The sequence below is a fragment of the Pongo abelii genome, chromosome 1 (genome assembly GCF_028885655.2).
Source record: "Pongo abelii isolate AG06213 chromosome 1, NHGRI_mPonAbe1-v2.0_pri, whole genome shotgun sequence".
In the NCBI taxonomy this organism is placed as follows: domain Eukaryota; kingdom Metazoa; phylum Chordata; class Mammalia; order Primates; family Hominidae; genus Pongo; species Pongo abelii.
The window spans coordinates 92,245,157-92,257,977 of NC_071985.2; the positions used below are offsets into that span (position 1 = coordinate 92,245,157).

The 12,821-nt window shown below is 42.7% G+C and overlaps 1 protein-coding gene across 2 annotated transcripts; it reads right to left on the reverse strand.

The window, feature by feature from the left end:
* Nucleotides 1-943: 943 nt before the first annotated feature.
* Nucleotides 944-10,791, reverse strand: CD1A (CD1a molecule). Of its 2 annotated transcripts, none has more exons than XM_024247035.2 (6): nucleotides 10,716-10,791; nucleotides 3,859-4,125; nucleotides 2,925-3,203; nucleotides 2,149-2,427; nucleotides 1,702-1,792; nucleotides 944-1,532 (listed from the first exon to the last, which is right to left on the reverse strand). In XM_024247035.2, exons 1-6 carry the CDS (start codon nucleotides 10,756-10,758, stop codon nucleotides 1,511-1,513), a joined length of 981 nt encoding a protein of 326 aa, XP_024102803.2. In that variant the 5' UTR covers nucleotides 10,759-10,791; the 3' UTR covers nucleotides 944-1,510. The 2 variants fall into 2 exon arrangements, with proteins under 2 accessions (XP_024102803.2, XP_002810030.2); XM_002809984.4 differs by lacking the exon at nucleotides 10,716-10,791 and adding an exon at nucleotides 4,445-4,748.
* Between the last annotated feature and the right edge of the window lie 2,030 nt (nucleotides 10,792-12,821).

The window sequence follows — 12,821 nt, forward strand, 5'->3', positions numbered from 1 at the left end:
TAACATCTATAATCCTATGCTGAAGCTATGGGAAAATAGCTACATTTGTGGATTCATGAAATGACAACCATTTTTTTTAAGTGTAGTGGACAGCAATGTTGTGAAGCTGAAAACCAAAGAAATTTGTGATCACGTTAACCAAGGTCAGGAATATATTAAACACTTCTTAGATAGTGTTTTATCATAAAGAAATACTGCATATAATGAATTAATTATAAATATATACATATATAAAATAAGATGTTTTTAAACAGAAACACACATAAAAGAAGCTTATGTATTCATCAGTTAACAAAAATGTTGTGAAAAATCTCACAAGAACCTAACACCTGTATTTCCCCTGGGAACAATGGCTCAGTGCTCACGAATTCAGTGTTTGTAGCAACTGCACAGAACATAACTGCCGTGAATAATGCGTATGTGCAGTAGGTACATTACTTGCCTTGATCTCACTTCAATCTTAGGAGTAACACTCTTGTTCCCTTCTTTGATCATTTTCAATTCAGTGACACACTTGTACTACATCTCAGGCATCACCAGCATCAGTGCCTCACAAATTTTAATGGACATGTGTGTATCCTGCTGATTTTCCAAAACACAAATTATAATTCAGTAAATCTAAGGTGAGGCCCAAATTCTACCTTTCTAACAAGCTCCAATGTGAGAACTCTGCTGCTTGTCCCTGAACCACTGAATAGTAAAGATATACATCCTGCCGTGCATACCTGGAACAATAATTTAACTCGAAGAGCTCTCTATAGTTGAATGATAGGAGTAGTAAGAGGCAAAATTGTGTTTCCCCTCTGGAGCTCAGAGAACAAACTACAGAACTAGGAATGTGTAAAATTTCCTCCAAGCAAGAAGGCTTTTAACCAGAAGAGTATCAAATGTCTCAACTACTTCAAAAGCACCAGGAAGGAAAAGAATAAGAAAACACTACAAATTTGGCATAAATTCAACACAGAGTTTTATTGAGAACATGTTTCATGCAGGCAAGATCTTTCACCAGGGATGCATATATTAAAAATGCGTGTACTTTGCATTGAAGGAGCTGAAAAATTAGAAGGAAAGGGGGGACCTAAATAACTGCAACGAAGGAGAGGAAGTGAGGAGCACAGTTAGCAAAGTACGGCTAAAATGTGGCGGGAGTTCAGACCAGGGAGAGACTGCTTCCCACTTGTGAGTCAGGGAAGGCCTTCTGGAGTAAGGGATATCTAAAACAGGCCTGATGATCCATTGATAGTTAAACATGTGGAGATTGCTAGGACCCCATTGCATTTGGAGATAAAATTTGAATTTTAAAGTCCCAGAACCCAGGTCAGAACAACAAATCCTGCAAAATTAAATTGAGCTTATATTGACAAACGATCATTAATCAGAAACAAGCAAAAATTACAAAAGTTTTACAAGGAGAGTTGAGAGGACGTCATCACCACGATGTATTCAGGTGTGTCCAGAGCACTTGGGCTGCTGATCTCTCACCCCAAATGGAGAAGGGTGACGAGGAGACTCATGGTGTGTCTTCACAGAAACTGGACGAGAACAGAGATAGAAGTCACTCTGAATAAGGTGGAGCTGAGAATTGAGGAGTAAGAGGGAAGGGGACTGGGGAGAGAAGAACTGAGGAGAGAGAAACAAAAAACATGGGAAGAAAAGTGGGGTAGAGGCTAAGAGTAGGAAAGACACATGCAAAGAACTCACCAGCGTTTCCTGAACCAAAGCACAAGACCTATCAGAAGAAGTAAAGGCACTATCACCGCCAAGATGATCAAGCCCATGGAACTGTGATGTTCTGTGAATTTGGGGAGACACCAAGGATGTTATAATCCACCCCATTTTACCTCACCCACTCCCTGTTTCACTGCATTCCCTGGGCTTCTTTTTTTCATTTGAGTAACCAACTTACCAATCTCCTTTCTTTCTATGTTTTTCTCTCATCCCTGCTCAGAGATGGATTCTTCAGCTAACCCTCAGCATCCTCCTGCATCTACAGGGCCGTCATTTTCAACACTTCCATTTCTTAGATTATCTATTTTTATTCATGTTGGGGCTATAATCCCTAAAATCCTAAAATTTTCAGCTTGCCCTCCCTCTATGCCTGAGGTCCACTTCCTGGCATTTCCAGCCTGGGCCTCAGCTTTTTCTCACCCCAGTAGAGGACGATGTCCTGGCCCCCTAGACTGCTGTGCTTCACCCGACAGGACAGGTCAGCTGCCTCCCCAGCGGCCACCTCCAGGGTTGCGCGGAGATACCATGTCCCATCAGCAATGGGCAAGATGTCCCCTCGCTGAGTGCCCTGCTGCTCCTGCTCACTCCGCATCCACATCACCCACACGGGCTTTGGGTAGAATCCTGAGACATGGCACACAAGCTGCAGATGGCCAGGGCCAGGACTGGGCCCACGGGACAGCCAGGCCTCGGGCTTCACTGCAAAGGACAGAAAAGATATTCAAATACAGACTTGGATTTTCATATCTCCACAACAGTTTAGAAGTTTAGATAGACACATCGTTCCCATTTCTCTTTTTTTCGAGACAGGGTCTCACTCTGTCACTATGCTGCAGTGCAGTGGCATAATTATAAATTGTAGCTCACTGTAACCTCAAATTGTTAGGCTCAAGCGATCCTCCTGCCTCAGCCTCTTAAGTAACTGGGACTACAGGTGTGTGCCACCATGACTGGCTAACTTATTTTTATTTTTTAGAGACACTGGTCTCACTATGTTGCTCAGGCTGGTCTGGGACTCCTGCCCTTAAGTGGTCCTCCAGCCTCAGCTTCCCAAAGCAATGGGATTACAGATGTGAGGCACTGCACCCAGCCTTTCCCACTTCTGGGTGGCTCTTCCTTACTCTAAATTGGAAGGGGGTGGTGGAGGGGTATGATTTTCAAATCAAAAGTTCTTGGAGGGAGGGTGCAGTACTGACCTTGCCGCTGGAGATGTGCCTTTCCTGCATCAAGAAGACCCAAGATGAAACGTGGGCAGGTGTCACTGAGGAGACTGTGTGTTATGTCATTTCCATGCTGATTCTGATTGAGCACTTTGCATAAATGCTTGGCCTTATTCCCAGCCACTGGATATGGCAACCATGAATTGTTCTGGAAGCTCACAAAATCTGATCCTTGATAAGCTATCCGAAAGAAGCTTCCTGAGACCTTTCCAGAGTGCAGCTCACAGCCTCCTGTCATCTGTATCTCAAAAGGATCTGGGGTTATGAAATAGAGGAAAGAGGAAGAAAAAAACAGATAAAATGGAATGAGTAGAAGCAAAGATTGTAGAAGCAGAAGGGGGAAGTGTGCAGGGTTTGACATAATGGAATAAAATTTGGTTTGGTCAGGGATTCAGAGAAAGAGGAATTGGTGGGAGCTGTAGGTGGAGGAAAAGATTAATAACATGAGGAAGAGGGAAAACTGGTCAAAGAAGGTGATGTGACTGCTGTGGGTGAGGAAGGACCTGGTGTAAGAGAACTGGAATTGTAACAACTTAGGTTGAATAAAATGCAATGGGTTACAATTGAGTATATATACAGAGACTGCTGAAGAGAATGAATGAGAAAGTGAGAAAGCTGAAGGTATCTGGTTGTAGGGCAGGCAAAAGGGTGGCCATGGGATACCTGTAAGAAAAGATAACAATGTGCAACCCTGAAATCAATGAGAGAGGAGTTCATAAGTAGCAGAAGTGTTTGAAGAATTAGGGTCTGGATGATAGCCCTTGCCCAAAAGTATGCAATTGCAGTTTTATGGTGGAAAGAATAGAATAAGATACAGAAGAGAGTCAGGCTGCTTCCTACAGGAATAAGAAACATTGAGACAATACCTCTCTCCCACCTCACCACTCTCCATGGAGGAAACTGAACTCACATTCAAACTGCAATTCATGGGCGTATCTATTAATTCCCTCAAGTGACCTAATGATGTGTATACGGAATAACGTTTCCAGTTCCTTCCACTCCCCATTGCTGAAGTTTCCCCTGGACCAGGGCCACAGGAAAATGATGGTGTTGGAATTGCTGTCCCAGGTATGAGTCTGCAAATCACTCAGCCAACCTGAGGCCAGATATCGTTTCCAGGAATGGTTGTAAAAGGATGCGATCTGGATGGCATGGAAGGAGACAGGCTCCTTGAGTCCTGCGGCAAAAGAACAGATAGAAAGGGGAGAAAGACATTGAGAAAGAGAATGGAGAGAGAAAGGTGCCAGAGTGGAAGAACTCAGAATCTGGAGAAAAGGGGATCCATCATGATCTTAGCAGACATTCACTTGCCACACAGTCCCGTGCCTTATCAACCACCTTCATAAGAGCTCGGGGACCTGGAGTCATGGATAGGCAGAATGGAGCCAGCCTGGCACTCTCAGTTTCCAGGTATATGCTAGGGAAACCACAAACACACACACACACACACACACACACACACACACACAGAGAGAGAGAGTTGTCAGAGTTCTTACCATCTGCATTGCCATCACCTGGGAGAACAGCTAACAATGGAAGTAGCAAAAACAGCATGTCATTTGCAGATGTTATTTCCTTCTCTCAGAAAAATTGGTCTTTGATTTCTGTTCCAAACAAACCTACCCCACGATATCTCTATTCTGACTTCTTTCTGCAACCAACAGACAAACCTCCCCTGACTGCAACAAAGAAAACCCACTCCTTCAAAAACCCTGAGATGCCTACTCAGTCTCTCATTTCCCTCTGGTTCTGACTCTCTTCTCTGTTCCAGCTTCTCTCCTTGTCACCAACCTCCAACTTATTCACCTTCCCCTAATTCAACTGCTATGGAACAAGTCTGACGTGGCATTGAAAAGCCACTTAACCACTAAGGACATTTTTTTTCTCAATCATACAATAAGAGCATAAAACAAAATGGCTCCCAGTGTGCTGCCCAAAGTTCCCATGTCCCTGCTCTTTTTGATTACTCTATCCTTTTCAATATTTTCCCATGTATTCTCTTCCCCTGTCTCTTCACCCCCTTACTACATTCACATTTCTGATTTAACATTGATTTATTTGCTTTTTCAGAGTCTCCTATGACTGCCCTGTGCGACAGTACAAACTAACACCTTTTCTCCATTATTCTTAGAGAAGAGCCAGTAACCATCACAAAAAAAAAAAACACAGGAACACTAAAACATATAACGAAAATTTCCTCTATTTGATTTTCATTGATATACATTCACTCACCCAACAGTCTCTCTTAGCACCTGCCTGGAGTCAAGCATCTTGGTACACTTAAGAATATGCAGTGGTTGACAACACAATCACTTTATTGAAGGAGATTTTTCTCTACTTAGGGAGAAAAACACGCCATGAACTATAAATCTTGGTGTACTGAGTTTTATTATACTGTATACACTCTCTGGATAAAAACAAGGCCTGCTTGAAATAATATTTTCTAAAATAGGGGCTCCTAACTAATGTTTGCCAGCCCAGAATTTTGATTTCAATGTTTGACTTGGAGTGTTAGTTCCATACCGTTATCGTACTGTATCCCCACCTATCAGAGTACCTCGCAAGTGGTAGGTACTTAGTGAATATTTGTCAAATGAATGAATGAATTCAGCCTATGCATCCATTTTTTAATTATGGAGGTGATATTCAACATGAAACTTTTTAAAGATATCATGAAAGTTACTTGTAACCCTACGTAGTGAGATGAGAATCTCATACAATTTTATTTAGGATAAAAGTACAAGTTACTGGCATGAGATTTACATAAAAGATCCTGCTATAAATTTCCTATTACTTACAAGAAACTAGTCAGAACTTGTGAGCAGTGAAATTAATGGAGTATTCCAAAGTCTTTATCCCAGGATCCCTTTTTATTAGTCCTATTTGGATGTTTCAGGGTTGTTTTGTCATAAATGAGTCTTTGCAGGACACATTTACATTCGTCTTTCATGCTGCTTGTAACTGTTCAAGGGCTTCTAAATATATGTTTGTGCTTTGTAGGTATCATCCATATAAATGTGTTTGGACTATTTATTTTTTGGTTTTCAAAAAAAAAGTATCTGAAGCTAATTTAGGGGAAAAATTTTTTTTCTTGAGACAGGGTTTCACTCTGTTACTCAGGCTGGAGTGCAGTGGAATAATCATAGCTCACTGTAACCTCAAACTCCCGGCCTCAAGCAATCCTCCTGTGTCAGCCTCCCAAAGTCCTGGGATTATTGGCATGAGCCACCAGGCATGGCCTGCAAATAATTTTTTTATTTGTTTTTGTTTTGTTTTGAGACAGAGTCTCAGTCTGTCATCCAGGCGGGAGTTCAGTGGCATGATCTCAGCTCACTGCAACCTCTGCCTTCCAGGTTAAAGCAATTGTCCTGCCTCGGTTTTGCAAGTAGCTGGGATTACAGGTATGCACCACCATGCCTGGCTAACTTTTATATTATTAATAGAGATGGGGTTTCACCATGTTGGTCTCAAACTCCTGACCTCAGATGATCCACCTGCCTCGGCCTCCCAAAGTGCTGGGATTACAGATAATATTTTTAAAGTTAAGATTAGCATGCAAAAAGCTGGAAAGAGCTTCATTTTCATACTTATAAGTTTTTGAAGCCAGACCATCAAAATCACAACTTGAATTTATCAAAGAACTGAAATATCAGGGCAACCAGTTAACCCAAAATATAAAGAAAGAAGACTCCTCCAAGGACAGACGGAATGCAAACCCTTGTTTACTTGGGACAGATGCCAGATACTATACAAACCAGTAAGAATAAGAATTCAGCTAAAATTTTAGACAAATTAGTAAAGGCTAGCATGAGTATACAGAAGCCCTGGGAGTCACAAAAACAGGGAAATTCACATCAGTCTCTAAGCCCTTTTCTATGAACCTCACCAGGGTCTTCTGAAACATTAGGGTCAGAGATGTAGACCAGATAAATCCTCTCTCATGATACGGGCCTAAGGTATGAGAACAGCTACTGCATGGGAAGGGTAGTGAGTCCCAATCAGACCCATCTCCTCTATTGCGACATAGAAAAAAAAAAAAAAAAGAAAAGAAAAAACCCTGGCCGGGTGCAGTGGCTCACACCTGTAATCCCAGCACTTTGGGAGGCCAACGTGGGCGGATCACAAGGTCAGGAGTTCGAGACCAACCTGGCCAACATGGTGAAACCCCATCTGTACTAATAATACAAAAATTAGCCAGTTGTGGTGGTGCACACCTGTAGTCTCAGCTACTTGAATCGGGAGGCGGAGGTTGCAGTGAGCCAAGATCGTGCCACTGCACTCCAGCCTGGGCGACAGAGCAATATTCCATCTAAAAGAAAAAAAAGCCCTAACTTGGTGGGGAAAGGGCAGAAAGCCCTGCTGCCCTCAGGGCATATGTGAAAACCCACTGCAGCTGAGGAGGAGAAAAACAATGGGAAGGAACAAGAAAACATCCTGGTTCCAGACTATTAGAGGTCCCAAACTACTGGAAGAAAGGCAGGAACACTTACATGACAAAACTTCAAAAAATTCAAAAACAACTGACCTGCCTAAGGATGGGACTGCACCAGAACAAAAGATAGTGCTCCTACTCCTTCTCTCAAGCAGTATCATAAATATCAATTACAAGATGAGTCTGCAGCTAGAAGAATGGAAAGCATGGTGGTAGGTCCTCTAGAGATATTTCACAAAGGAAACACCAAAACCTGAGAGTGGAGACATTAACAAAACCTTCTGGCAAACCAGCCCCACCCTAGGAACAGAGCAATGTAGAGGAACTTGAAGACTATTGCAGCAACAGCAAAACAGCAAACTCAGTTAGCTCCAGACTAGATTGACTCAAACCCTCACACTGCAGTTCACTCTTGAATAACGTGGGTTTCAACTGTGTGCGTTTACTTCTGACTCTGCCACCACTAAGACAAGGCAACTCCTCTTCCTCCTCCTCTTCTGCCTACTGTACATGAAGACAATGAAGATGAACATGTGATGATCCACTTAGTAAATAGCAGATATATTTTTTCTCCCTTCTGATTTTCTTTAAAATATTTTCTTTTCTCTTGCTTACTTTATTATAAGAATATCATATATAATACATATAACATACAAAATATGTGTTCATCAACTGTTTATGTTAGCAGTAAGGCTTCCAGCCAATAGTAGGCTATTAATAGTTAAGATGTGGAAAAGCCGAAAGTTATACATGGATTTTTGACTGCACGGGGCCATCATCACTCCTAACCCCCATGTTATTCAAGGGTCAGCTGTACAAGTTTAACAAGCTTATCCTGACTTCTCAAGTGTAATGGCTCCTGGGAAAACCTTAGAGACATAGGGACTGTAATCCTTAAAAAGCTCTTTTAAAACTTTATGAGGCTTCTCCCTCATTCAAATGAAATAGAGCTGCAGGGACGGCAGACTTCACGCCAAGGTAACAAAATGAGGGCACTAAAGCTAGCATACACACGCAAATGTTTCCCAAGTTAATGCAAAGAGTAGGGAATGAAAAGGTGAGGGATATGGGAAGAGAGGAACAACATTGGTCTGATCAGGCACAAGACATCCGCATGACTCAGACCAAGGTGGAAGATGGCAGAAATGGTTGGGGAAGGCTGAGCTAACCAGGGTCGTGGGATGGAAAGCCTGAAAGAGGCAAAATTCTCTGAAGGTTGTAAAGAGGCAAAGTCAGGATCATCCCCCAAATAGTGAGTTAATCGTCGTATTGTATATCTTGGGCTTGCTTCATGGGGCATGCAACCAATGCAGCATCATAGTTGATGCCCTATGATCATCATCCTTAAATTCTTCATAATTTTATCTTAATGTGTGTTTTATAAATGAAGTCAAATAAGCCAAAAAAAAAAACTTGTGTGAGGGCTTCTCTGCTGACATGTGATCTTGGCCCCCATCACTTCACCTCCCCAGCACTGATTCTCTGCCATCTGCTCCCCAATGTCTGGGGCCACAGGCAATTCCTGCCCTCCTGTCCACCACCATCCTGCCACTCTCTGCCCATACAACCACCTGATCTCATCAGCAGAGGAGGCCCCTTCTGCCATCAGCTTTCACAATTACCTTGCTTCTGGCAGGGACACAGGGAGAATAAGATTTGGGGGCATGCATCCCACAGTGTCTGCACAGAGCTTGGCTTTAGCCATCCCCACCCAGGCCGCACCACAGAGTGTTTTGAGACAGATCAGGACGACCTGCTTTCCCACCCTTGATCCAAGAATCAAGTGCATCGCCATACAGTGGTTGCAATTTCATGTGGTCACCCATCTGTGGAGGGTTGTAGTGGCCACTGTGGGAAGGGGAGACTGACTTCCTCTTCCCAGCAAGGGGAACCCAGCAGCCAGTGGGCAGCTTGCATGCGCCAGAGTCATGGAGTGGGGCCCCCAGGCACCTGAGAGCCTCTGTGCTCACCCTGTGAGTATCCCTGTGCCCAAGGGGTACAACATTAGCAAATTAAACAAATAAACAAAAATAACAAAACAAGACACCATAACAGATTGAGACAGAGAGAGAGAGAAACTTCAGAAGGAACGAAAAAGTTTTATATTTTAATACCTTTAAAAGCACTCTTATCCTGCCTATTTGAATACAGACCTGCTATGTTCTGAATCTTTGTGCCTTCCCAAAATTCATATGTTGAGATTCTAACCCCCAATGTCATGTTATTAGGAAGTGGGGCCTTTGGGAGGTGATTAGATTATGAGATTGGAGCCCTCATGAATGTGATCAGCTCCCTTATAAGAGACCCAAGAGAGACCCCTGACCCTTTCCACCATGTGAGGACACATCCAGAAAGTATACTGTATGTACCAGAAAGCAGGCCTCCACTAGACACTGAATCTTCCTTGATCTTGGACTTCTCAGCCTCCGGATATGTGAGAAATAAATTTTTGTTGTTTATAAGCCACCCAGCCTGTGGTATTCTGTTGTAGCAGCCTGAATGGAGAAAGACAGGGCCCCAGATTTTTATTCTGCACAACCCCTCAAATTATGTGGCCTACATCCTTGAATATGGGGTCAGAAAAGCGAAGAGGAGTCAGCTTAGGTTTGATAAGGAGAAGAAAGAGAATTAACTAATTGAGAAATAGAGTTCAGGGACCAAAGGTTTTGGAGTTGATCAGAAACACCAGGGGCATAAAAGATGCTAAAGAAGGAAGAAGCGGGAGAAGAGGAAGTTGGGCACAGATTGGAAAGAGAAGTGGAGCCAAGCCACAAGTATCTCCACCCCAACTTTCTGTGGACAGGGCTGATCTTTATCAGAGATGCAAGCAGCAGCTGGTGAGAGCTGTAGTCCTACTGTGGGTCTGCAACTTTCCCAGCCAACTCCACTCCTGAGTGTGCACTCAGCTATGATGGGTACAGGGCAGGATCTGAAGGAGGGAACGGAAGGGAACAGGGCTTCTTGGGATCTGGCTGGGCGTGCTGAGAAATTGGGGGTGGGGGCTGAGAAAGACCAGAATACTAGGCAAAAATCAGGAGATAAAATAGGTAAGGAAGGTGACCAGGACTGGAGAAAAGGAAAATAATTAAGAGAGAAGGGGATGGCTATCACTAATCACTGATAATTTTGTACTCCCTGGACACAAGAAATCCCAGAGAAGCAAACTAGGGTGAATAACATATCCTTGATTAGAGCTCAATCAGACAGGTGTCCCAGCTATCCTAGGCAAGTCCATATTCTTCCCTTTGCCACCAAACCTTTCCCCAGGATCCACTTTCTTGAATCATTGGTGTTCAGGCCAAAAGCATGTTCCTGTTCACTGTAACAGCGCTTACTTGTTGCTCCTCCAAACACAAACATGGCTCCTAAATTCTTCATTCCCCAATGAAGCTCTCCTCAGAACCCAGATATGAAAGCTCCCCTCCCCACATGGTCTCATCTCATCTGACTTCCTCCTCTTCACTAACAGAAACCTCAATTTCCTGGCCACAGAAACCACTGCCTCTCATAACCACATGCCTTTTCTGGGCTTCTCATTTTCCCTCTCACTCTGCTTCAAGTTTTTCCTTGCCATTCTGGCTTCTGGAAGGACTCGCTTTATCTGCCTGTGTGCTGCTGGCCTCTCACAGCACATCTCTTGCAGTAAAAGGAGCTGTAGACTGAGTCAAGATGAACCCCCACATGGGACACCTGTTGGATGTGTTGAATTGGAGAGATCCTTAACACTTTGGCCTCAGTTTCTTTATCTGTAAAATAACTAGATTGAAAGAACTGAATAGTCTCTAATATCACTATGGCTTATTCTTTGTGTCTTACCGTGCTCCTGTTCCTTCCCATACATGTGTTCTTCTTCCTCCGTCTTTCTCACTCTCCTGTCTTCACTGTCATGCTCCCTTAGCCTTTATCTCAGCTCCCAGAGCCTCCTCTTCATTTTCTCATACTTCCTATCCATTCAATATAACCTCAGTCCCTCCTCCTGGACTCACTTTCCTAACCTAAAGCATTGCCTTGTCACGTGACCCTTGGATTTCTGTGTGTAACACATAAAACAGCCAGGGATTCTGCTTCTGGAAAGACAGCACACTACATGACCTGAAAAGACACACTAACACAAAACACCCAGAAATGCAAGATTTTAAAAAATGATTTTTAAATGCATAGCTGCATTTACAATGAAATAAAGGAAGCCCTCTAGGGGGCAAAGTAAAGAAATGGAAACCCAGAAAGGCAAACAGGATCCACACCTGGACATATTAAGCATTGTCTTGTATAGATCCCTAGGAGTTTGGCTACTGTTAGTCACTTGGATCAGGAAACAAGGCCTTAGGATTAAAAAAAAAATTAAGTAATAAGAGTTGCAACTGAGGTTTCTGCTACATCCTCACTTCAGTGATAGAATGGACAAATAGAGTAGAAAAAAAATCCATCCAATTATATGGATTGGATTGTTTTTTGGTTTTTCTCCTTCTGAGAATTGCTAATCACAGATCTGAGTTTGAAGTTCAAAAGTATCTACTTGCATGAGCCTGAAATTCACAAACTAAGAAATTAATTTTAAAAGTAATTCCATGCTGGGCACAGTGGCTCACGCCTATAATCCCAGCATTTTGGGAGGCCTAGGCGGGCGGATCACTTGAGTTCAGGAATTTCAGACCAGCCTGGCCAACATGGCGAAACTTTGTCACTACTAAAAAGACAAAAATTAGCCAGGCGTGGTTGCGCACAACTGTAATCTCAGCTACTCAGGAGGCCTAGGCACGAGAATCTCTTGAGCCCAGGAGGCGGAGGTTGCTGTGAGCCAAGATCGCGCCTCTGCACTCCAGCCTGGGCCACAGAGCAAGTCTCTGTCTCAAAACAGAGCAAAACAAATGTAATTCCAGGTGTGCCACCAGGTGGAATTTAAAGCAAAGTTATCTCAAGAGAACCACCCTCAGTACAAGCTGCAAAGGATGTTTCACAAAAAGCCTTTCCTAAGATGAGGTCACCATCCAAAATTAGCACAGGGAGAAAGATTCCATGATGAAGGAAAGCTGGCAGACAGAATAAATAGTTTCATTTCCCTAAGATATCACATATAGAGGAATTTATATTTTAAAACCTTAAAGTCAAAAGGTTTGAAAAGAAAGAAAAGACATTATCAAAAAATATCGAACATATTTTAAAGCAAATTAAACTTCTAGAAATATAAACTCTAATTACTATAATTAAAAACTCAATGAGTGGATTAAACAACAAAGACAGAAAGCAATTTTAAAAGACTTCTAAGTTGGGAGAGCTGAAGAATTTCCTCTAATGCAATATAGAGATAAAGAAGTGTTGAATATGAAAGAAGTTAAGATATATGAAAATTAGTATGAAATCCAATATGAGCCCAATAGGAATTTCATTAAAAGACAAAACACATAATTGGAAGAGGAAATATTTAAAGAAAGCATGGCTGA